A 25,296-nucleotide genomic window follows, 5' to 3' on the forward strand; every position below is an offset into this window, starting at 1 on the left:
TTTATCTTCTGGGATTCCCTCTTGCCCTTCTAGCCCCCACTTTTACCCCTTTCTTAGTCCCCTTCCCGGGGCACTGTTCGTCTTTTCTCCCCTCCACATTCTCTGCTGCATCATCAGCTAGCCTGGAGAAGGAACCCACAGCCCAGTTCCAGCGACTGTCGAGAATGTGCGGGCCCACCGCGCTAGCACAGGCCGTCAGAGGACGGCCGTGTGCCTGGCCGCAGCAGAAATGGGTAACCCTTCCAGGTCGAGGGCTGCTGAGTTTAGCTAGCGAGCTGAATGAAGGGGTCTGAATTCCTGGGAGGAGACCCTCGGCCCCTGGGGCTGCAGCACGGGGTTTGTTAATCTGAGCGGATCGAGTGTCTCCCTAAGTCTGGTTCGGCCCATCTGTAATCTCAGCCGTGCACCTGCCCCTGACCTCCATCTGAGGCGTTTTCTCTCCGGCTGGCGTTTGCCTGAAACAGCCTGGTCACGCAGACCCTTCTGCAGACAGGAGGCTGCTGCCTCCACCGGCCGAGGCTGGCAGAGGAGATGCTAGAATGGAGAAACATGAGCAGGGCAGGTCTTAACTGAACGGTGATCAAGCCAACAGCTTCAAAGTCTTCTCGCACTCAGAAAACAATGGTCACCGGGAGGTGGACCAACAGAACAGTTGCCGGAATCCTCCTGCCCAGGTTCTCTCTCCTTTTGGCGTTTGCTTTTTCCTCCCAGCTGGTGAAAAGATTCTCCTTTTCTGCGTTCCAAAGACATCCAGGGACAGACAGCAATGACGGGAGTGGTCTGCAGAGAGTGCTCTTCTGCAGACGGCCCCCACCCCAAACGCTAGGCTAGGAGGAAATACCACTGCCAAAAAAAAAAAAAGGATCATTTTGCCTGGTTTCTGCTCCTTTCCCTCTCGACCACCTCCTTCTCTGCCTGCTTTGCTTTCTCTTTCTTGGATACGGGGATGAAATGAGAAAGTGGACAGGCAGCTACTTAAACTTTGGATGCGCCTTGTGCTTTTGGCAACGACTAAGAATCCCCGAATGTAAGCGTACTAACGGCCATCTGCGGAGTGTGACGTGTGCTGGTGCAGGTGTCAATATAGCAGGAAGATGGGAGTTTGGGAAGCCCAGGGCGCCACACGGGGTCACCGAGGCAGGGGGCCATGTCCCTACAGATGGCGACGGTGCTGTTCAGAGAGCCAAGAGTGAAGAAATACCTTCTTTCCGCAGAGGGTTACTCGCTCACAAAGAGCCGAGCCTACCTGAGGGACCTGGGCCTTTTGGTGAACGGGCGGACTTTCCTCAGAAATGCGGGTTAACTGAAACATAAGCAGTGTTTCCTCTCTTGACTCGTGGAGTGTAGACAATCTATATTCTTTTTAAGTAGCAGTTTTAAGGATCTTTTTAAGGATACGCAGTTTCCCACGGACCTTCACCTGGACTTGACAGCCCGCCCTTTCCTTCTCTGATGGATACACCCGTCTCACTGCACGCCTTTGCTCCCGCTCGCTCCTTGTGGGGACAGGGCCCAGACCCTGGCACACAGTTTTTGCCCTTGACCCCAGCACCCCCTTCTCTGGGGCACCCTGTGACTAGCCTATCTTGCCTTCCTCTTCGTCATCGGTGTGAACTCATTCACTGACCTTCCTTCCTTGTTCCTGCTTATTCCTACGAGATACAGACCCCTTTCTCTGATAGAAATCCATCCAGAATTGGCACTGTGGCCTAGGCTACCCACTACCACCTGTCACTGGCCAATCTGCATCCAGGGCCAGGCCCCATTTCTGTCTTGAGCCAGAAAGCTCACCAGTCTAGAGTATGCTCACCAGACAGCACCTCCCCCCCCCCCCCCCCCCGCCGCCCCCAGTCAACCCAGCAGCTAATCGCCCCCAGCTCTTACCCTAGCGGGGTCCTCAGGTCCCCGTGGCCAGGCCCGCCAGCTGCCGTTCGCGTCGGCCAGCTCCTCAAACATCTGGACGCACTTCTGAGGCGTCTCAAGTCCCACTGCTGATCTGTGATGCTTTCAGCTTTGAACCCCCTCAAGTGAGTGATTTGAGGTTTCAGATTCTGGTGGCCAGTCCCTACGGAAGAAAAAAATTAGTAAGAGTAGACAATAGGGAGCATCGCAGGTAAATAGCGTAATGTTTTCTCCCTGGTCCTAATTTACCTTTCAATTACAATGATTCCTACTCCGATCTGAGGGTCCTTTCTCAGCCTACAGCAGTGGTTTCATCCGGGGGCGATATTTTGCCTCCCAGAGGACATCTGGCAAAATCTAACAGATTTTTGGCTGCTACAACTAAGGGGCTGCTACTGGCATCTAGTGGGTAGAGGCCAGGGATGCTGCTAACACCCTACAGTGCCCAGGACAGTCCACAGCAGAGAATGGTCTGGCCCCGATGTCTACAGCACAGAGGCTAAGAAACCACAGTCCTGACTAGGTACATGGCTCTTCTTAGATCCTCCCCTCCCGTGTACCCCCCCCCCCCCCCAGCCAGTCCTTCCTAGCCCACTGCTCTCTCCTGAGGCAGCTTTTCTTCTCCTCTAGTGCGCTACTCCAGATTCTGTCACCAGATATATTCCTCCCCTTGAGGGTGGTATCTGACCCCGATTCCATATCCTAGAAGGATGGTTGTCACTTTGAACTTGAGGTCTCGTGCTTTCTTCGACACTTCAGGCCCACGCTCTTAATTAACAGGCCGTGAAAAACTCCACTGCGACTCCCATCCTTCCTTCACCTCTGCCGAGTCCAAACCCAAATTGGCTCTGCCACCATGCCACCCCTCCTCAAGATCCTCCCCACTTCCCTGTGTCACCTGTGTCCCACCGTCCAGGCGCCACACTTTGGCTTCTCTACCTTTTGTGCCTTGGGAGCACAGGAGATGCTCGAGGGCCCTTTGGGAGCTCTCTTGAGTCCCCTCATTCAGCCTTGCTGCTTCCTTCACTGCATGTGGGTCTCCCCACCTTAAAGGTCAAGGCCAGCTACGGCGTCCTTTGTGTCCTTTGTTCGCTCCGGTGGGACCATCCTCCACACTCCCTCCATCTTTACTAAAACTAAGCGCAAAGCCTCCCTTGCAGCACAATTGACATTCATCATCTCCATTTCCTACCAGAACAGCCTCGAGAGTGCTTGCTCTGAAACTTCCTGGTATCCTCAGAGAGATCTTATCTCATTCGTCCCTCTTTACTCCCACTGCGCCTCCAAGACTCTGCGCTGTGGCCTGTCCTCTTTACCCAGCTTCCCCCTTTTGCTCCTGATGGGCCCACACCTATCATTCCACCCGTCCCCCCCCCCCCCCCCATTGGCAGCCAAGGGCCCTAGCCATCCACGGAGGCCCATTTGAAACGCCATTCTCCCCACCAACACTTTCGAGTCCCCACCCCCCCCCCACCAGTAGAGGTCTTTCCTCTCATTTTTATGTTGCTTATCCTTTAGGATGGAGTGTTGGTATCTACCCGGCCTTTATCCCCTCGGTGTATGGGCTCCCCAGGCAAAGAACCAAAGATACCAAAGAGAGTTGAACAAGGGGGGTCCCAGACGCCCCTGAGGATGTCAAACAAAGAGACCCTGTACCCATTCCTTGATGAATAGTGCTTTGGGGAAGGAAGGCCCAGAACGGGAGCAACCCGTCCCTTCGGGGCTCCAAACCCCAATGTCTACTGACCTTCTACTTCGGCAGGGCGCAGCATCCCTGGGGCCTCAACTCCTTTTCCGTCTGCGACTGCTCCTCTGCATCGGGGCAGTGAGCCCTCTCCCTCCTCAGGGTCCTGGCCCTCTACCTCCAGGCCCTGGACGTTTTCTTCCTTCTCGCCTGGTCTCAGCAGCGGTTCCCCCGGACGGGAGGGTTTGCCCACCGCCACCTGCGAGACCTAGGGTTGACCCCTGTCAGCCCCCAACCTTCCCTTCCAGCCTTTGTGACTTGTGGCATCAGGAAGAGTGACCCCACGGCGCCAGCCGGCCTCGAGGCGTCCCAGGCCTGGCCGCCATACGCCCGCCCACCAACCGCTTCCAACCACCCCAGCAGCACAACCTCTTAGGGCGTTCCAACGCGGCGCCCCCTATTGGACCTCCCATTCATATCCGGTTTCCGGTCGGACGCCCCCTGCTCATTCGCCAGGCAACCTTGATTGGCGTGACCCCAGCCCAATGGTTGACCCGGCACTGGGGTCGGAGGGGAGTGAGTGGACGGTCGCGACCCAGTTGGCCCATTCAGTTGGACGCCCAGAGGGTTGAGCCGTCGCTCACGGGGATAGTTGCACAAAGTTTGAGCCAAAGTTCAGTGTTGGCATTTCCAAGTGTGTAGACCCATGGAGCTGACCTGTCACGCCTTTGGGGGGCCCCACACGTTGCCCAGAGTCCGACTTGGTCAGCTTTCTCCCGCAGCACGGCCACGTGGGTGGTGGATGCGGGACGGTGGTGCGCCGTGGCTGTGGTCCCATCGTTCCAAGAGGGATGCGTTGGACTTAACGAGATTGGACCGTGCGTGGTTCTCCCGCCTGCGGCTCGTAGATACAGCCACCCAAGCGGTGTTCCCGCTCGCCGCCGCCCACCCCTCGTGAAACTCTTCCTGCCATCTCTCCCCCGCCCACACGCCAGGCGACCACCTGCCTCATGCCCAGCTGCCTTGCACCTAAAGGTAGCTGGCAGGTCCGTGTCACCCGCTGGCGAGACAGCCCTCATGCCCACGTCCCGGATCGTACGTGACCCGCAAGCAGCAACTCCCGCCTGCCCCCCCCCCGCCCCCCCTCCGGCGGCTCAAATCCTTCCGCAGACACCAGACCCTAGACCCAGAGCAGTGCGCGTGCACGCGCCAAGCCCACCCCGCCGGTGCGGGTATTTACCCCAGCCGGCTCCAAACCCACACGAGCTTCGGCGACAGGAGCGCAGCCAGGCGACCGCTACACTTGTGGCCGGGCTTAATGCCGCGCCTCTGGGGGCTCTAGCAGTGGAAAAGTAAAGCGACTGCCCCGGGATACCCATAGCGAAAGGAGAAGGGCCGGAGGGGGGCTGGCGAGGGGCTGGCGAGGAACTGGGGCCGCGGACCGACCGACCCTGCAGCCGGCGCCCGCGGCCGAGAGCGGCACATCCCAGCCGCTGCTGCCGGCGCGGCACAGTGTGTATCTTTTGGTTCTGTGCGCACAGGGTTGTCCAGTCTCTGAGACCACGCTAAGCCAGCCGCAGGTCCCAACACAAATCCCGCTAACCCTTCCCCAGAACAGTAGGACCCCCGGAACTCTGAGGCCTGCACCGGATGGGGTCTCCGCGTGTGTCCCGCGCCCCCCCACCCCCGTTCCGTGCCGCGGCAACTACCGCTTAGAGGGTCTCCGTGGTGCGCGCCCAAGACCCTCTTATTCCCCTGCATCATCGTCCACATAATCGGGGGGGAAACCCTGCCTGCGCCACTCTAGACTACCGCAGGGACCCCCAGAGTGTGATGGGGATGGGGGACATTGAGTGTTTTTACAGGAGCCAGCCTGGGCAAACCGGCAAACAAACGCTGCAGAAGCGGTGGAAAGTACCCTAAGGCGTTTTAAAAACGAACTGTGGGCGCACACGCGGCAGCCCCTCGCCCCTCGCCTCTCTCCGCTCTGCCGGTGGGCTTACGACCACCTGTCGCATCCCCGCGCGCGCCCGTGCCCCCTTCCCACGCGCCCAAAGCCTCGTACTCCGGACTTGGAGCTCAAGATTGGAGGCTGCCCAGGTCTGGGGGCTGCGGCTCAGGGGTTCAGGGGTATCCTGGGGTGATGAAACCCTCCTGCGGTTCCCCCCTCCCCCGAGGAGAGTCATTTGGGTCTGGGAGGGAGGGTTTTCAGCTCCTGCGCTCAAGCAGCCCGGGCCCACGTCTTGCGTCACGTGTCCCGCAACGCAGGAGAGCTCTCTCTCTCTCTCTCTCTGGCCAGGGGATAAGAGAGGAGAAAGACTCCAAATCAGTCAGGGAGAGGAGTGGAAGGAGCCAAAACATCCCTGCGAGGCCTGCGCTCATCGGCCCCCTTACCCAAAGTCCGGGGCTGCCGGCGCCAGGATCCGGCTCCCGGAGCCGCCTTGGCATCGGGGCCGGCGTCCTCTGGTGGCAGAGAGCGAGCACTACGAGCGATTTTCGGACCGAATCGGCACGCTCCTCAGATCCAAGCAGGCGGGGCTGGCCTGGAGCAGAGAGACAGAAAGAGAGAGAGAGAAAGAGAGAGAGCGGAGGGGACAAAGGCAGGCCAAGAGGGGCGCCGAGGGGCAGCCTGAGGGGATAAAAAGTGGCCAGGAAGGAGCCAAAACTGCACCGGCAACAATAGACTTGCTTCCACTTTGGTCTTGGGTTTGAGGCCCTCAAGCCCCAGACCTCAAGAGGGTTGGAAAGTGAGGTTGGAGAACTTTCTAGCTGATACTTTGAATTTTTTGAAGATATTTTTTTCACCCTAGTTCGGTTGGGTGCTCCGTCTCACGGGGCCCCAAGTTTATTTTAAGAGTCCGCCACCGTGTTATGGGCATGCGCAACTGCCTCGACGGCAATAATATGTCAGGACAACGCGATATCCCCCTTGAACTCGGGGAACAGCCCGAGCAACCACCTTTGGAGGCCCCAGGGGCAGCTGCCCCCAGTCCTGGGCCTGGCGCAGCCGAAGAGATGGAGACCGAACCGCCTCACAGCGAGCCCGTCCCCCTCGAGATTGAAGGCGAGGCCTGTGGACCCCCCGAGGTCTCCGGACCCAACTGCCAGGACCTGGGCCAGGCCATCGAGGAAACCAGAGCCCTCGGAGGCTACAGCCCACCTCCTGAGGAAGCCATGCCCTTCGAGGTCGAGCAGCCCAGCCCAGGAGGCTTCTGGCCTACCCTGGAGCAGCCCGGAGACACCACTGGGGCCCATGCAGGCCCTGAGGTCTTCAGCCCAGCGGTCATGGAGCCCGGAGCCTTCGATGATGCCAGACCCGGCCTGGGAGGCTACAGCCCTCCACCTGAAGAAGCCATGCCCTTTGAGTTTGAGCAGCCTGCACAGGGAGGTTGCAGCCAGCCTCTCCTGCAGGTCTCAGACCTCGCTCCAGGAGGCCCAGGTGCAGGGGTCTTTAGCACTCCTCCCCAGGAGCCCGGAGCCCTTGAAGCAACCACAGGCTTCAGAGGAGACTGTAGTCCTCCCCCTGAGGAGGCTATGCCATTTGAGTTTGATGGAGCAGCCTTTGGGGACGACAGCCCACCCCCCGGGCTCCCCCGGGCTATCCCACAAATCGACGGCGGCAGCATCGGCCAGCCCGCGGCAGTCGCGGTCCCGAGTGCGGTCCTCCTCGCTCCCGCCGCGAACGAGCCCCCCCTCTGGGTCCCCGGCGCCATCGGCAGCCCATCCCGAGAGGCTGTCAGATCTCCTGCACACTTCGCGGGCGACAGCCCCCCGATGGAGATCTCCGGACCCCCGCTCGAGATTGGCAGCGCCCCCGTTGGGGTCGACGACGCTCCCGTCAACATGGACAGCCCCCCAATCGCGCTTGACGGCCCGCCCATCGAGGTCTCCGGAGCCCCAGTTAAGAGAGAGCGAGCAGAGGGAGAGAGACCCCCAGCTGAGGGAGAAGCAGCCGAGATGGAAGGAGGCTCAGCCGCCGCCTCTGCTGCAGGGAAAGGAAAAGTCCCCTCTCCCGGGGACGGAGCCCCAGCGGCCGGGGCCGACCCTGCTTCTCCAGCCGCCGGGGCAGCCCCAGCCGCCCCTGACGCTCCAGCCGCCGGGGCAGCCGCTGCCGCCCCTGCCGCTCCGGCCGCCGGGGCAGCTCCAGCCGCCAGGGCAGCTCCTGCCGCCCCTGCCGCTCCGGCCGCCGGGGCAGCTCCTGCCGCCCGGGCAGCCCCTGCCGCCCCTGCGTCTGGAGCCCGACCCAAGCTCCGCTTCCTCCGACCCCCCAGCCCCGAGATCCAGGCTGCCGATCCGCCTACTCCGCAGCCTACTCGCGCATTTGCCTGGCGGGGCAGGTCTGGCCGCGGCCGCGACGACGACGAGAGGTCGGTCAGCAGCGACGACGACCACAGCAGCGATGAATCCGACGATGGGACCTCCGGATGCCGCCGCTGGCTGCAGCCCCGGCGAAATCGCCGCCGCCGAAAGCCCCGGCGCAACTTGCTCCGCAAGTTCCTCCTGCAGGCCTTCGGGGGCTGCTTCGGCCGATCCGAGAGCCCCCAGCCCAAAGCCGCCCCCGGCCCCAAGGTCAAGAAGATTCCCCTGGCGGAGAAGCGCAGACAGATGCGCAAGGAAGCCCTGGAGAAGCGCGCCCAGAAGCGCGCAGAGAAGAAACGCAGCCAGCTCATCGACAAACAACTCCAGGAAGAAAAGATGGGGTACATGTGTACGCACCGCCTGCTGCTTCTAGGTAATGCGGCGGACTCTGCCCGCGGGGAGCAGGGCTGCCCGGTGGGGCTCGGGGCCTGGCTGCGGGAGGAGGGGGGTGTCCAGGCCGAGGCGGGAAGAGACTGCTAGAAAGTTCCAGCGAGGGGCCCGAACTTTGCCCTGGGAGCGGGAGGGGGCCTCGGCTGGGTGTGGGTGGTCGAAGTATGTGCCCTCCAGGGAGAAAAGTGGTGCCGAGCAACACTGAGGGTCGTTTCCGGCTGGACAAGCCAGCGCCAGCGACTGTAAGATGCCCCCGAGTCCTGGGGTGGGGGCCGGCAAGGAAGGCGGGGGCCTCAGGTGAGCCAGGAACTGCCGGGGAGGGGCCCCGGGGTCCCCCGGGCTGAGCCGGTTTGGGGCCGCGGGCGGGGGGAGGGGGGCTGGGGTCGTTGGGGAAAGGTGCGCCCCCGCCTCGCCTGGCCCTGCTGCTTGGACGCAGACAGCTTGTCGTTGGTGTCTGTTGGTGTCCATATTGTGTCCGCGTGTGCATGATATGCTCAAGTGTCCCCCAGTTCCCATCGCTGGCACCCCCAAATTACCCGCCGATCGTGTACTTGTACTGGGGAACGGGCTGTCTTGTGTTTTGCGCCATGGCGCGGGCAAAAACTTTCCGTGTTTGCACACACTCTGGAGGTACCTGAGCGCTGGCGCTCTGCGGCGGGCGGCGCGAAGAATGCGGAGGAGAAGGTGGTGGGGCATCTCGGGGAATGAGTTGGGCCCCTGGCGCGGGGGAGAGGGGGCCGCCTCTCGCCGGCCTCCATAACCTTTTTTCTGTGTGTCTTTCTCTCTTTTTTCCCTTTGCGCTAAGCGTTTCCTCACTTCTCATTCGTTCGCCAAACCCTCCCGCCTTTACGGTTGAAAAACCAGACACTCAGGTATCTGGGGCGTCGGGGGCGACACACATTAAGTTCGATATTCTGCACACACTCAGCTCACCCGGGGTGGGGGGGATGGAGGGAGGAGGGGGAAGAAAAGAAACAAACCAACAAACAACAACCAAAACCCCCACTTAATCTGCTAAAGGCAGGTCTGGATCCAAACCTACACGGGGCTGGTTCCAAGAGGGTGGGCGTGGCTGTGTTTAAAAAATATGAAATGATTTTTTTTTTCCTAGGGAAGAGCCCGAGGTAAGCCAATCATTTACGCTTTTACAAAGCACAGTAGGAGGGGCTTGGTTTGAAAAGAGTATTAGGCGTTGGGAGTGAAATGTTGTCTTGTCTCTGAAATGCAATTAAAATTAAAAAAAATTTGTTTTTAAATGCTTCGAGTATATTTTAAGCATGTGGACGAAGTGTGGTAAAAACTGTGAATATGACTTGTGAAATATGTAAATGTGAATCTTTCCAAGCAGCTTTAGCTGGGGGCAAAGAGGATCAAAGGTAACATCCTCTGCCAATGGACTTGGGATACCAAGAAATGTAAAAAGGTCTTGTGTTCTTTAAGTACATCGGGTATGTCCCGCCACCCTCTGCCTTCCCCTCCTTCTCTTCATCTTTGCCACCTCTCCGCGCCCCTCCCCTCTCTAGGGCCCTCCCCCCCCCACCTCCCTCCCTCCCTTGCCCTCCCCCCTCCCCCTTCCCCTCCCCTCCTCTCCTTCCCCTCCTCTCCTTCCCCTCCTCTCCTTCCCCTCCTCTCCTTCCCCTCCTCTCCTTCCCCTCCTCTCCTTCCCCTCTTCCAGCCTCACCTCAGCTCCCATCTGAGACATGGGCTTCTCGTGTCACACCGGTCATTAGAGCAGTCGTTAGCGGTGGTCTGCATGTGTGGCTTGAATGAAAATTTCCCAAGTGAAGCTCACAGTCTAAATTTCTTTATTGTGTTCTCTAAGACCTTTCAAGGGATTTGAAGATCACAATGTCTAAAGCCGTGCTCCATTTGTTTGTTACCTATCATATAACGTGTGATGGTTTTCTAGTAATGACATCAGGCACGTGACTGTTTGCTTTTGTGACACGTGTGCCTTTCACACATCACAGTTTTAAATGCAGTGGTCATTAGCTGTGCCCACCCAGGGATATCACGACATCATCATTTTCCCAAACACCAATAGAAGGGAAGCAGCTTTAAATGTGGGATGTCCCAACTCCGCTGAAGCCACAGACAGAGCCCTTAAATGACAAGGCTCTGTGTTTCTGCGGATGACTGGTTTTGCCATCACAGTCTCATTGCAGTATTCCAAGCGTAGCCCCGAGAAGCTGGCCTCTGGTGAGGAGGGGACACAAGGGGGTACAGACGGGAAGCCAGGTGACCGTGTCCACCTGACCCCTAGTTGGCGCGTCCCTGACATGCTGGGGCCTCAGTTGCCTTGTTTGTGCAGTGAAGCTTTCCCAGCAGACCTCCATGTGTAGAGACCCCTATTCTGGGGGCGGGGTGGGGGTGTCAGCACAGTCCCCTCAAACCAGGACTGTTGGCTTCAACCACAGATTATGCAAATGCCAGTCCTGCCGCAAACCGTCCACGTCTGGGGCCAGGTCTTAAGAATATTAGAAGCTTAATTTGCTCACCCTTGTTTTGTATCCAGGGTGAAAAATTCACCTTAATGAAAAGAAATTTGCTGGGGTCATCCTACGATTGCCCTGACTCTGCTCTCAGGGTGCCACGGGTCCAGAAGCCCTGACCTCAGGCTACATCAGACATGAGCCTGAACTAGGCAGCCAGTGTCACCTGCTGCAGTAAATGCCATTTGTCCAACCAGGCTCATTTCCCGCCAGGCTTCATTCGGCCAAAGTGACGAGAGAGGTCCCCCATCTGGGTGAGGAGGAGGGTGGGGGAGGAAGGATGAGGACTTACTTACCTTTAGGACAAGAGTTCTCACTAACAGTCAAATCCTAGCATCCTAACCTAAAACAAGACATCCATATAGTCCTGCCACTGAAAATGCAGGTCAAAAGACCATCCTTTGATATGGTTCCTGATTTGTGACGTGCTTAACAATTGTGTGTGTGTGTGTGTGTGTGTGTGTGTGTGTGTGTGTGTAGATACCATTTCCATTTTTCCTGCCCAAACACTTTAACCACATTACAGGGAACTTTTTAGAGGAGATAGGTAGGTAGGTAGATCATCAATAACATGACTAAAATTCTAGAATATGTAAGAGAGGAAGCTTTTTTCTTATCTAACAGTATTCAGTAATAGACTATTTCCATGTTTTTGGAAACCCAACTTGGGTATGAATCCCCCATTTTTTAAGAATTGAGGGGCTTGTAGATGAGAATTTTGTAGTATCTGCTACATTTATTAAAAGCGTTCGGGTAAATGCTGTATATAATAATGGCCATCCTGCCATGACACTTTATTTATACAGTGAATCTCAATTAATTGTATGATAATTTATGGCACCAGGTGCAACAAGGCTACATTGCGTCCCATCATGCAGGAGCGCCTCCCCCCGCCCCCAGCACAGCCATTTTTCCGGATTCAGAATGCCTCCACTGAACTCTTGGTGCAGTGGGAAGGACATAGCTTATCAGGCCACCAAATCTGTAGAATTGAGAGAGACTTTTACGATTTTCTCTGTCTCCCACTAGTATTTCATGCTTCTCAGAGGCCAAAATTCTTCCTTGCCTTTCAAAATCCAATTTCCCATAGACTTCTTGCAAAAAAAAAAAAAAAAAAAAAGTTTTCTATACAGGTAGGTTCCTCTTTATAATTTGCCCACATCATGTGTATCGTGGGAACCTGGAATCAGGCAAAGAAAAGTAGGGTTCCTGGGCCTTTTGCATACCCCCTCCTGACTTGAAAGGATAGCCTCCCTGCCTTCAGGTATTAGTAAGCAGTAATAGTAATGATCACATAGCCATGATACCACATTCTTTCTGTATTTTCTGTATTTTTAAAAGCCTTTCATCTAAGTCACATTTGCCCTTTGAAACGGCCTTGGGCAATAAAAATGTGATAGGACCCCATTTCATAGGCAAATAAACCAAAAGCTCAGAGATTAAAATGTCAGGGACTTTTGCTCAAAGACTGCAAGGTAAGTGAAGGAATCGAAAGTTCCTAATTCGGATAAGACAGCGCTTAACACAAGCTGTGGTCATAAGCGATAACGCGTTGTGTAAATGTAAAGCATGATTGTTAAGAGTGCTGTGTGCTCTTCAAATCCCTTGTCAAACGACAGGTGCCTAGTAGGTCTGCTTTCTGAAGTGTAGCCAAGCCCGACAGATCCTGGGTTATAAATGTCCATTGAGTGTACGTGAACCGTGAGCTCCCCCGTTTCTGAGATAACCTGTCATCGCTATGGTGATCTTTGGTTTCCACATTTGCTTTAACTCATCTGCCAACACTGCAGTCTTTGTTTGTTGGGCTTTTTTTTTTTTTTTTTTCTGTTTTCACTGCAGGTTTTCTTAGGAATCTTGTTTAAATCCTCTGTGGTTTCCTTCACTGGGGTCTAAAGCTTTCCTTCTTACTCAGAGTTCCAATAATAATAATAATAATAATACAACAATAGATGTACTTTTATGCATAGGTGCCCTACATTTTTAGTGTTAGACTAAAAGACTGTTTAAAATCATCTTGGCCTGGATCGAATAACCCTATTACAATAATTCTTGTTAAATAGTCTTCCTAGTGATTTTTTTTTTTTTTTTAAGTAATCTTTACTTTTAGTTGGGGCTAATTCCTACTTACCAAGAGTCAGTACATAGCCTTAGAATGATCACCTTTGACTTTTATGCAGGAATGCTGGTATTAAGCACAAATAAATATATGGATACTTTTTTTAAGAGAAGGTAGCCTAATTGCCTAGATTTGAAACTTCTCATACTGTCATGCCTCTCCTTCTTTTCAGAGTCAGTTTTCCCACCAAATAAAACTGACCCTCACCCCCAGCAAAGCTGTGGCACTTCCAATGCCTCTACCTAAAGTAACTTTCAGGAGGTACAGAGACGGCCTTTCACTCAACAGAATTAAAGTTGGTCTCTACACTTGGTTTCTTTAACTGGTGGCAAAGGGGTTCTTTCCAGACCCACCTCGTGCCTCCTGGGGTTCCTGGTGGAATGTGAAATTAACATGCCATTTGTCCATTTCAAAGTCCCCTTTTGCAGGAAGATTAGGAATTTTCAAAATAGGAGGGGCAGGGCCAATTGGTATGAGAGGGTCGCCCCCTACCAAGTGAAACAGTCGAGCACCGGTCAGCCTCATTAACCCTCTCCAGCCCTGGTGGTCCCGCAGTAACAGGAACTCTGAGACCGTGGCCCTGCTGCGCTCTCCTTTAACAGACTTCATTGGGTTATACCAAAAGGGACTTTGTCCCATCAGGTTCCTATGCTGGCCTGTGGTCACCTTGGGCAGGAGACCCTGACCTCTTCAGGGAAGGAGACTCAGCCTGAGTCTGTCCCTCTTTGGAGAGATTCTCCTACCGGAGAATCAGCAAATCCCCAGTGGCCTTTCCCAAAATGAAGAGGAGAGGTGGGGTACCCCAGATACAAACTACCACGGAGGCCAGGGAGCCTCAGAATGAGGGAGGAGAGGGCCATTTCCAGAAGCCGAGGAAGAGACGTTATTCTTCCTGGATTCTTCTAAAGAGAGGACCAGATACTACAAGTGAAGTTTTCCCTCTAGAAATTCTCAACCCAGTGCCACATGTAAGTGCCCAATAAATGGTAACCATTGTTTTTAGAAATTTACTTCTCAGACTTTTCTCTCCCTGCTCCAGGTAAGATTTTTTGGGGGGGGAGGGGGTTCTGTTTTCTATATTCCCCACGAGACGGCTACTTGTAAGTTCTAAAAGTACTAGGTGCCCATTCTTTCTGTCTCTACCTTTCAGAGTACGCTCTTTGTCCACATTTTATAAGTAAAGGTCAACTCAAGCAGGAGACGGACGACACCTGCCAAATTTATGACTGCGTGAAGTCACTCTCAGGCGAGTGACCTGGCCAAAAGATGAGGGGAGATTTTTTTTTTTTTTGCTTGTCCTGAAAAAGTTTCCCCCACCCCCCACCCCCCACTCCCCACCCTTCTCTTTTTATTATTTATATTATCCTCCTCTCTATAAACCAACTCCAGACTGTGGTTGAACCCAGGGACCTGAGCACAGATCGTTCTATGTTTACCATACATGCAAAAAAAAAAAAAAAAAAAGATTGTTTTTAGTTTTCCTTCCCGACAGCCAGATGGTGAAGCAGGCCGGCCAGTGGGGACTGAAGAAGAGACCTCCAACAATGAGGTAGGAACCACAAGAAAAAGCAATGTTTGACTTTTAATTCTTGTCGATCAACACACACTCCATTGAGACGTAGGATGCTCTCTGGTCCCCGACAAACGGCACTCAGGTGCTCCCCCTGCAAGTTAGAATTACAGTTGTCCCCCCGTGGAAAGCGGGGGGCTGTGACACAGGCAGAATGTTCAGGAACCGATCTGTGACAGAGCAGTGAAGATGAAGAGAAAGTGTGCCTCTCTCGTACTCTCTTAGAGGGAAAATCCCAAATTGCTTTGTAGAGTAATTTATTAAACCTCAGGAGAATTCGGGAGCCTTTGACTCGTGGAGCTCTGCCCACAGAACTTGAACATTAGATCTTACTAAATGCTTCCTAATGATTCAATTTGGGGCGAGGAAAGAGGTGTAAAGGTATAAATTGTTATCTGATCCCCAATTTATTATGAGTCAGTCAGCGTTTCCCACATCTCACACATTTGGTGTGTGGGACAGAGTTAAGTACCTGAAGCTTCCTTCAGTGCGTTGAAAAAGGGAAGGAAAATGTCTTGTACCCACTCTCTAAGGAGTGCCATGGTCCAGCCCCGTGTCACCAGGAGACCACAGTCGTGTCTCCCCGGGAGGTCATCGGGGCGAGAGGCTCGCCCTTGATTACCACGGCCCTTGCCTCCCCCAGCCGACAAACCTTGTAGCCTCCCTCCTCGTTCCATTTTGAACAATTTTTCCTTTCATCAAACTGATTGCTAGCGTGTAGATGACTGTGAGATTTTTTTTTTACAGGGAGCCCAGATTCAGGTAAGTTTGCAGGATTTTTGCAAAGAAGGAATAACGCTTATGTTGATAGCCCAAAACTAAAGCCATGCGGTATGATGGAGGCCGAGGCCGAGGCGGCCTGTTTCACCGGCCTTGGCCCAATTGCAAAAGGGAAATAAAAACCCCAACCTGTCCAGAGTAGATGGCATTACTCAGGAAGGATATGGGTATTGAGATTCCTGGGCACGTGAACACGTTGTTCTCACCAGGTGTCATCTTCTTGTCTATGGTCACTCCTGAGTGTCCAAAGGACTTAAGCAAAAGCCTCTGAGGTCCTCGTTTATAACAAGTCAGACATTTGTCATCAGTCCCTGAGCTTTTTGGCCTTGGGCTTCTCGAATCTTAGAAAGTGTCCATCTTAATTCCTTACAGTCCTGTCTGTATAGGTACCTCAGGCCTGCAAGGTGCTTAATTAACATATGAACGAAATCACATCTGTCATTCAGGGGTCTTTCTGTCCACTGCCCCCACAGGGATGAGTTTTTCAACGAGTGACTTTAGTAGGGCCCAGAGATGCCGAAGGTGAGTTGATATTTCAGGTGGCCACTAGATGGTGAGGCGGCGTAAGGCAGAAGAAATGTGTCACATCTATGATTAAATGAGAGGGGAAGGGGACAGGCTGCGGGGGATGGGGGAGGGTCCTGCTCTGCTCTCACCCCCACCCAAGAAAGCCACATCTAACAGGCCCCAAAGCTTCGGTCAAACCCGGCCTTTTGTTTTTAAGCTGTGACATCTCCCTGTTGGCTCTGCCCTAGGGTTTTCCAAGCATTTTAGGGGCTGTGTCTTACAGGAGGGCCCTCATAGCAGTCGTATTGATATTCTGTCACGAAGGCTGCCTGTTGGAGGCACCGTAGGATGTCTAGCAGCATCCCTTACCTCTGCCTACTGGATGCCCACCTCTCTCTGTCTCTGTCTCTGTCTTTCTCTCTTTCACACACACGCACACCCACGCACACCAACCCCCCAACCCCACTACATACAGACACATTGTGACAATCAGAACTGTCTCCAGTCATTGCCAATGTGCTCTGGGGGACAATATCATCCCCAGTAGATAACAGACTGCCCTAATGTTATCAATATCCAATTCTGGGGAAGACAGAGATCATACGTGTCATAACCTGAACACCTTAAAAAGAGAAGATACCTTCAGGGAAAAGGTTGTTGACTTCAGTTACTAATAACCAGTCCGAAATGTTTACTGCAATGGTAGCAATCCTGCATTCTTGGGTGGAAGTCATTTCCAAAAAATCTCAGAAAAGAAGGTGACCCAGATGACCCGACACAGAACAGGAAAGGGAATGATTCCAGGGAAGAAGGTAATGAATTGGTCTAAGACCCTGATTAACGAGGTCAGTCCCATAGCTAATCAATGGGCCGGGATAAATCAAGGCTTAAATAGATTTTAACCCTTCCATGATCACTCCTGCCACTCCGAGGTTCTTTCGGGGGCCTCTGTCTGTCGCAGGCTGGGAATTCTCCCTCTGTCTTGTGTCTGCGAAATCAACTCCCTCTGCAGCCTAGAGAAGGATGCCAGGGTAATCAGGACTGGTACTCAGATGGCAGTTAACATATCCGCGCTGGGATGGCTGGGCCCCACGTTGCGTATGTCTCCCGCAGAACATTAATGGAATCTTAAATTGGGAGCGCGCACGCACACGCGAGAATGTAGACTCCGTCAGCTGGGTCGCCTCAGTCCCGGGTCCACAGGGAGCCAGCCCACCGCACGGAGGTGACCCATAACCTTTAGCCACTGATACTTCAAGGCAGGAAGTTACCTTTGCAGGGAGCTGGGGGGCAGTGGAAGAAATGCCTCTGAATGACTCCCTAAGGAAGGTAAAACAGGATCTTCTAGAAGTAAAACGTACTTGTGCCAATAGAAGTAATAACCCAAGGACGTTTCCTGATGGAGAGTCTTGTACTTGGTCTTTGATAAGACGGTTGACGCCCCCTGGGCCATGCTAGGGCAGGTTCTATAAGCAGTATCTCTTGTAATAATCGTAACAAGACGAAATCATAATTTTATTTTTGAACAGCGGCCCGACACCCCCCTCCCCCACTACCTCGCACCTAAACAGCCTCTCCCCCCAGGTAGTTGTAATGGAAGAAGACTTTCTTGCTTCTTTCCTGTATTTTGAGCCCAACGCATTTACATTCTGGCCCCGGTCTGGTCTTTTGACAGAACTTTTAGATGTTACAGATTCATCAGAAACTTAATTTTTCGTAAGCAAAGTGGTTTTTTTCTTTTTTTTTTTTTTCTTAGAGTGTTTGGAATTTGTGATCTTTAAGTTAGTTGCAAAGTCCAGAAGGGGGGGGGAGTAAAGAGAATAACTACTCTCCCCCCACAGACGTCTGTACGAATTGAAACACTTTTGCCTTTAGTATAAGGATTACTTTTGGGGGAGGGGCGGAAAGTGATTGGTAGTTTGATAAATTATATATTGGACGTGTACATTTAAAGATATCCTTTTTTTAGATATTTCGAGTTTAGCTAAGTGAAGTGCTCCCCTAACTAACACATCCTTATTACAGAATCCTCGAAATATTATCCAAGGCGTGTTTTTTGAATGTTGATTTTGACATCTTGCCTGGGACCAAGTACAATATCTTTCCAAGGAAATGCTTAGAAGGCTCCGGGCAGAACCCAGAAACAAATGCCAGACATTAGGGGAAAATTTTTAAAAGTTGGGCTGCCAGAAGACTAATAGCTATTTATAATTAAACATTTCTGTGATTTCACTTCTTCCTTTTTAGCTGCTAAAAGGGAAGCGTATTAGATCATTTTGTTTTACAAACAAATGGCCAGGGCTGGTTTTAAGATGGACGCTGGCAGGAGGGTTTCCCCTTTCCGAGTGGGAGTTTTGGGAACTTTTCCTGATGGGATCCAGTCGTTTTGGAGCACTCTTAGGAAATCATTTGTCGTGGGGTGGTTTGGCATCGGTGATGGTTCTTTGCACGTTGCTCTGATGGGGGAGGGAGTCTGATCTGATGGGGGAGGGGGTGGGCAGAGGATCCTCAACTTTTCTTGGAGGGCCCTAGGAGAGTGGAAAGAGAGCACTGGCTTAGGCGTTAGGGGATTCTCATTCCTGGGACCTTGGTTGTTTCTAGCGCTCTATTCCAGGATTCCATGAATTTGCCAAGTGACATCCAGAAAGGGCCAAAGTCTGATTCTGAAAAGTGTTGACAAGGCTTCGTTTTGTGATGATTCTGCCTAGTAGTCCTGGGGTCCTGCCATGGTCAAGGGAGGGACTTAAATTTGACGGGTGGTCCAAGAGAAAACCAGGCGGTATCTCTGGGTTCATTTTATGTGTAACGAGGTGGGAGGTGGGCAGGGCTGGGGAAAAGGATTCTGGGTAGAGGACAGCAGAACCCTTGCAGACGTCTTCACCTGAGAGTTGAGCTGACAGGGGGCGGAGGGCTCTCTTTTCTTTTTCTTTCTGGCCCTGAAACCTTGACTCCCCAGAGATGGGGTCTGACTTCACAGATGAGGGCAGGCTCAAAACTGGGAGCTGACCTTTCATCCTGGAGGAGGAAGGGGTCAAGAGAAGACCATCGGGGCTAATCCTGTTCCCCGCCCCCCCCCTCCCCCCCGAGATCTGCCCAGCTCAGAAATGGAAGCAGAAATCAGCCTTGTGGGGAGATTCTCTTACTGCTTTCTTGCTTTCCTTTTCCTTCTCCTCTCTTTTGCGATTTCTTAAAACATGAGATTCTTGTTTTAGGGGCGTTTCTGAGCAGCAGAGAGCTGGCTTTGAGGGAAAGAGGTGAGAACCCCCAGTATTTGGGGCTGGGAAGTAAAATAAAAGCAAAATGGAGCAAAACTGCTCAGAGCTGGCCGGCAGATGGCACTCGGCTTTTACTGTTGGGAGCCTGGCTTTTGGAAACTCACCGTGTCCTCTGCCTCAGGCGGGCCTCCGTGGCCCCTTCCCTAATCCTCTTTCTCGGGGCCTAGGGATAGTCGGCAAGACTTTGTCAGCTGGACAGTTGGTATCTGAGGACAAATTCCCGTCACTTTCAACTAGCGGCTCCAGAGACCCGAGCCAAGGGCCGGAAAAAACCACTATCACCATGACCTCCACATTCCCAGCCCCCGCGTGTGCCCCGGTTCTTCTAGGCACGGGCCCTGACACCTTGGGCAAATGGCTTGATCTTCTGGGTCCCAGTTTTCCTCATCTGAACAATTAGACGTGTGTCCTCCTCACGGTGAAACTTTATTTCTCTTGTAAAAAGTTTCGCTAGAACAGGTATGCCACCACCCCCCCTCCCCCCACAGGTCCTTTCCAAAATGGCAGACGGTACAGGAAAGTTTAGGCCAATCCGTTGTCCTTCGGTAAATAATTAGCAACGTCTGGGTACCCATTGCTAGGAGAATCTTTGCAGGAAGCAGAGGTGAGTGGCATATCTTTCCCACCCCGGTCGGGGGCTAGAGAAGAGATTCGGAGGTGGGCAGAGTCCCTTTTCTAGCAGGGAAACCCAGGGATCCTTCTTGGAGGAGTTAGCGTTTGAGACAGCATAGGAAGATTCAGTATTGTCTCTCTTGAGAGAAGGTGTTGGCTGAGGGTGAATTCCTACTGTTCTTTCAGTCGCCGGGGAGTCACTGGGGTTTTCAGAGCCTCTGAGATTTCAGGCCTAGTTTTAGTTTTTCATTTCAGCCCCTCTCTACTCCTCAGTGCCACAGACCCACAAGGCACCGAGGGCATTCTTATCGACTGAGGCTTTCCTGCCTCGGGATAGGACCCCATCTTCTACTTCAGGATGTGGGGCAGGCCCTGTCTGCCTTCTTCCGGCCAAGATTCCATGGAGGGGAAGCTGGCCCCGACAGCATCTGGGGCCAGGTTTCCTGGTTCCAAAAAGAACAGGCACCCTTTGGCCAGTTCTTTCCGCCCCCCCCCCCCCCCTTCCCTCTCTGCCCGCAGCAGCTATAAAATCATGAGGTCATCCGTTTGAGAAGGGCCATGTGAGCTTCTCACGCGAGGGCTTACGAAGTCTTGTAATGGGAATTCGTTCCTTTCCAACGAAACTTATCCTCTGCACACGTGCCTGGATACTTTCCCTCACTCTTTTATCGTTGAAAAGTCAAAGGAACTGAACAAAATGTATTAATTTCAGGCGTAAGCTTCCCCCACCCTGCTATTAAAATTCTTCTAAGTTAACAAACTTGGTTCTAACATTCCTGCCTTAAGCCCATAATCTTCTGGGACTTCTTTAAAGCCTTTTTTGCTCAGTTCACTCCCCACACCTCCCAACTTCTAGCCCTGAACCTTGGCCAGGGCTAGTGACCACGGTCACCCCTGGGGGTGTTACTCCGGATGTTGGGGGTCCTGGGGAACAGGACAGGTGGGCTGCTGCCCCTGTTGGGAAACACCTTTTCTGGGCCGTGAGAGCTCCTCTCCCACCAGAGGTCAGCAAAGAGCTCAGAATGGCCAAGCCCACTGGCAGGAAGTGGGATCACTTAGAATTCTCTAGATGGAATGTAGGAAGCCCAAACGCAAAAAAGCCCCACCTTTCAGGGATATCTTAGGTTGGGGTCTCATTTTGTCCTGGGTCCCTGGGGGGATCAGTGTTAACACCGATCCCGCCGTTCTGTGCTTTGAGGGGAACATGGGGCTCTGGTCTGTTCATTTGGTGGGTTTCTTTGCCAGTGTGTGCAGCCCCCCCCCCCCACTACCTACACACACAGACACCCCTTTTCCTTATAGGGGACCTCGCCCTCTAGAGCTCAGAGCCTCCCACATGTGACCACGCTGCCCACTTGGGTTGCCCACAGGACTGGGAATCTGCGCCCCATACTTTCCCTGGCCCCTTTCCCTTTCTCTTCCAGAGGGTTGTATTTACTGTAAAAATGACATTATAATGTTCCAGGAAATCCCCCTACCCCGCCCTTATCCTGCCATGATTTTACTTTATCTTTATCTCCTGTTCTTCAGCCAAATGTATGGATATTTCTAGAGAGAGTATTAAGCACAGTATACAAACCATTCTGTGTCTGTTCACCCCCCCCAACACACACACACACACACACACACACACACACACACACACTGATTTCCTCAGATGTTTTCCCACATTCTCCGTTGCGCCTTCCACATCTTCTGCTCGCCTAGTCCTTCTAGTCCTTTCTCCAGGGTGGGAAAAGGGGAAAAGGAATCTGAACTCCCTTCCTTTGTGTTTACTCCTCTGAACTTGTAAAATCCCAGAATGCTTGTGAACTACTCACAAGTTAAAAACCCAACTCCCCTTAGCCTGATCTTTACTGTTGAAAGAGCAAGAGAAAAAAAGAAGGGGCAGAAGGAAGTTAAGGGTCAAATACAGAGACTAAATGACATTTTTTTAAAAAGCGAGAAAGAGAAAAGGCACCTCTCCTAAATTTAGCTCTAAGCCTCAGACAGACGAGGTCCCGGCCCTCTGGGAACTTCTAGTCGAGAAGGGCGGAGAAGGGAAGATCTGATTCCAAGTGCGGGCTGTGCCAGCAGGCAGAGTGGATGGAAGGCGGCCAACCCCCGGGAGTGGCCAGCAGAGCTGAGGGCCTGACCCGGGGCAGGAGTGGGGAGGCACCATCACTCCCTGTCCCTCTGCACCCCCAGGGTCCCACATTGGTGCCAGGAGCTCACTGAGAGAAACAGGGGCTGGGTGTGTGTGTGTGTGTGTGTGTGTGTGTGTGTGTGTACGTACCTGCATGAGCGGGCCAGGGACAGCGACTCTGACCATCACCTCCATTGCACACAGTAGGCCCTTTCCGCCTCCCCAGTTTCCTTTCCCCATCCTATGGTGATTGTCCAATTTTTGGATTTTTTTTTTTTTTTTAATTAGTAACAAGCCCCTTCTAACACAACCTGATTTTCCAAGCCGTTTTTCACATGCCTACCCCACCCGGTGGCTTGGTTTTGCTTTAAGACATCTGGCGCACGGTGCACCTTTTTGTCCTTCCAAAAAAATCCAGTCTTCACAAGTTCTTTGATTCGATAATTAGTCAAAGCGAAACAAAGCAAATCATAAGTTAAAAGCAAACGCCCTGTACGTTACGTATACGTCTCGGATGTTGAGGAAATCCTTAGAAGTTTACAGGTTGCTGTCCTGGAGAATTTGGCTTCAGCCAGACCGAGTATAGGCATTGTTTTCTTTTTTTTTTTCCTTCCTTCCTCCCTTCCTTCCTTTCTTCCCGCCGCCCCCCCCCCCCCTTTGGAAAAACAAGTTTTATTCTCCTGGGTATGTTCATTAGAGAAGGGAGACATTCTATTCAGTAAGGAAGAATGGGGGGAGGAAGGGGGGAGCAGGGCTGTGCTGGAGGAGGCTCACAAGATGGATGGTTCTGTCTGGGGCGGTCAAGAGTGACCACCACACCCAGGTGCACATCTCTCTGGCTGTACCGAGGAGCAACAGGACTTGAGCTTTCCTGGAGTTAGCGGGGAAAATATTCTGCCAGCTGCCTCTCTGTCCTGGGCTTTATTCATTAACTCAAGTGAAAAAAAAAAAAAAAATCAAAGTCTTGTCCTAATCTGTTGTGGCGGGACCCCAGTCTCCTAAGTTTTTGCCTTTTTTTTTTTTTTTTTTTTTTTTTTAAAAAGCACAGCCCACGGAGGCAGAAGGCATTTGCTGGGTTGACCATGCTTGAGTGTGCTCTCAAGGGTTAGCTTCTCTCCATCAGGAAAAGTTCACACTCTTCCCAAGTGCCAAGAGTTAGAAATGTGTTACTAATTGATTTGGCCTAAATTTGTATTGCTTTGAGACTTAGCAAATGGTCGATTAGGGGCCAGTGGGGGGGGGGGGGCGGGGGACAATTGCTGTTCTAATGGCCAAGAAAAGGGACTCGCCACGAATATGTTTATAAAATGGGCCTTCTATGACATTTAGGAATTGTTGGGGGGAGAAGGGGGTCGTGGTTGTTCTTCAGAAAAAGAGAAGGGTGGCTGGGAAATGTTTAATGGGAATTGAGCACAAACTGAGATGTCTGGTTGAAGAAAATCATGGTTCCAAATGAAAACAGTTGTCACAAATTAATTTTTCAAATTCTTGACTCTTGGCAGATCTGAGGTTTACCTCATAGGCAGATTGTGTCCAACTTGGCAAAGAACATGGAACGTTGCCTGGTTCGTGGGGCAGATGTACCCATTTTCCCTCGCTGATAAGTTATCTCCTAATGTGAGGGGTAAATTGAATGTTGAAACAGCTTTGTTTCCTTTTTGCCTTTCTAGTAGCATCTCTTAGCTTGCAGTAGCCGTGGGTGTGTCTGCCAAGCCTCTCAGAAGGATGAACTCCTTGGCGGGTCGGTGAGTTTGCCTTAATTTGGGCATTTTCATTCATTCGTTCATTCATTCATTCGGTTGTTCAATACACATGTATTGAGTGCCTGAGGTGTGCCCTTCCCCACGGGGAAGACAAAGGTATAAGACTGCGGCTCCTTTGATGGTCTTAGAAGCAGAACGAACCCAAGAAGTCTCTCCTGACGAATTAAATGGTGCACGGATAGAACAGTTAAGATCAGATGGAAAGACTCAAAAAACTGACTTCAGAAACCTTCTCCAAGCTGGTTGAGCAAACCTAATCAGGGCTCACGTAAATGATTGCTCTCTGAGAACTAAAACGCAGGGAACCTGCAAGGTCTGCTTGGGTCAAAACAAACAACAGAGTCTCCATGTTGGACAGGCACCACCATTGGGATTTCAGGCTGAGGCTGAAACTTTGTACCCTGGCAGGGATGGAGCCTTCTATAGTGGGTCACAGTGCGGGCCCCATGGGTGATGGGGCATCCTCCCTGGTTCTGAAACAAGGCCTTCCTCCACAGGTGTAACCAGGGGGTGGCTGGCGTGCTAGGGGGACAGGCTTGCTTTCTCAAGGGCTGCAGAGCCCTGGCTGGGGCTGGTGCAGGGAAATGCCCCTAGTCAGCCTCTCTCTCTTTTCTGCTCTGTCTGGAACCAAGCTGTGCCTTCCAGAATCTTCTAGGACTGAAAACTCTCTTAGGGGATGGGCCCAAAGTGTTTCACCCAACCTTAGAGTCCTCTTTGAGATTCCTCTCTGACAGCGGGCTGGGAAAGTGCTCAGAGTGTGCTGCCACGGGTCCTGATGGACAGTGGAGTGTTTCCATTTTAGCTTCTAGGCTGCCCTTTATGTTAGCTCCAGACCTCCATCTTAGGTCCAGGCCTCCATCTTGGACCCTGAGCTTTGCGCCTCTTCTCTCTGTTCTCTGATGCAGATGGAAATACTCTATAGTCAAGCAGTATAATTGATTCCCAGTCATTGTGGAAGGAAAACACATCTCGAATTCCAGAATTAATTTCCAGCTCTCTTTTAACAAATACCTTTATCTATTCATTACCCTTGGAATAGTGTCTTACCCATAGGCTTCCTGTGATGCTCACCACATACGTGATCTTTCTATAAAGAAAAAAAATGTTTTGTTTTGTTTTTAATATGTGGGTATCTGCAGATAGAGATGCTTTACTTTAGATCTAAGGCCAGGGAAACGCTTTAGTGTAGAAGGAGCTCCTGGATGACAGATTGGATTTGTTCCATGCGTGCATTTCAGATTTACAGAATTAAGTTTCAGCCCCCCTACCCCACCCCTGCCCCGCCCGACCTTGTTTGCACCCGAGGGGCTCACTGAGCCATCAACGCGACCAAAAACTTGTTTTCAGGACATAAACCGAAGCTTGTTTGCCAGATCAGAAAAATCAGTCGCCCAAGTTCCTTTGAAAGCGTCCTTTATTACAAGTGGCCGCCTCCATAAATGAATTAGTTCTGTGCAATTGCTTTTCCACTGCCAGCCTGATGCTACTCTGCTAATCCCGACCGAGCTGTCGGGATACTTGCAAAGCGGCGTCTGTCCTCAGGGAATTGATTGAAAGAGAGGAGGACGCCAAGGCCCAGAGACTTTCAGTGAGCCCCCGATCCTACAGCTGGGACTTGGGCCCTGGTTTCAGAGTCCCCTTTCAGAGAGACCTGAAGCAGGGGTGGGTGCCTGTGTTTTGCGTTCTGGGCGCCCTAAGATGAGCCTGCGACAAAGACAAAT

General features: G+C 52.5%; 1 protein-coding gene and 1 pseudogene across 9 annotated transcripts in view; one reads left to right on the forward strand and one right to left on the reverse strand.

Annotated features, from left to right (window-relative positions):
• The window catches only part of LOC131486016 (uncharacterized), a 30,550-nt gene extending 26,040 nt beyond the window's left edge, over positions 1-4,510 (reverse strand). For 4 of the 9 annotated variants that reach the window (XR_009249139.1, XR_009249140.1, XR_009249141.1 and 1 more), the window contains exons 1-2: positions 3,650-4,020; positions 1,885-2,065 (exon numbers count right to left, since the gene is read on the reverse strand). Coding sequence is in view for 6 of the 9 variants with exons in the window: in XM_058686093.1 (XP_058542076.1) it covers positions 1,885-2,065; positions 3,650-3,674 (206 nt within the window). In the remaining 3 variants the exon portion in view is untranslated. Of the gene's footprint in view, positions 1-1,884; positions 2,066-3,649; positions 4,021-4,303 lie in introns of those variants that run through there. The other 5 variants (XM_058686096.1, XM_058686094.1, XM_058686095.1 and 2 more) reach the window with 4 other exon arrangements.
• Positions 4,511-5,935: 1,425 nt separating this feature from the next.
• Positions 5,936-9,493, forward strand: LOC131486014 (guanine nucleotide-binding protein G(s) subunit alpha isoforms XLas-like; annotated as a pseudogene).
• The last annotated feature ends 15,803 nt before the right edge of the window (positions 9,494-25,296 follow it).

Source organism: Neofelis nebulosa, chromosome 9, assembly GCF_028018385.1.
Source record: "Neofelis nebulosa isolate mNeoNeb1 chromosome 9, mNeoNeb1.pri, whole genome shotgun sequence".
Classification (NCBI taxonomy): Eukaryota; Metazoa; Chordata; class Mammalia; order Carnivora; family Felidae; genus Neofelis; species Neofelis nebulosa.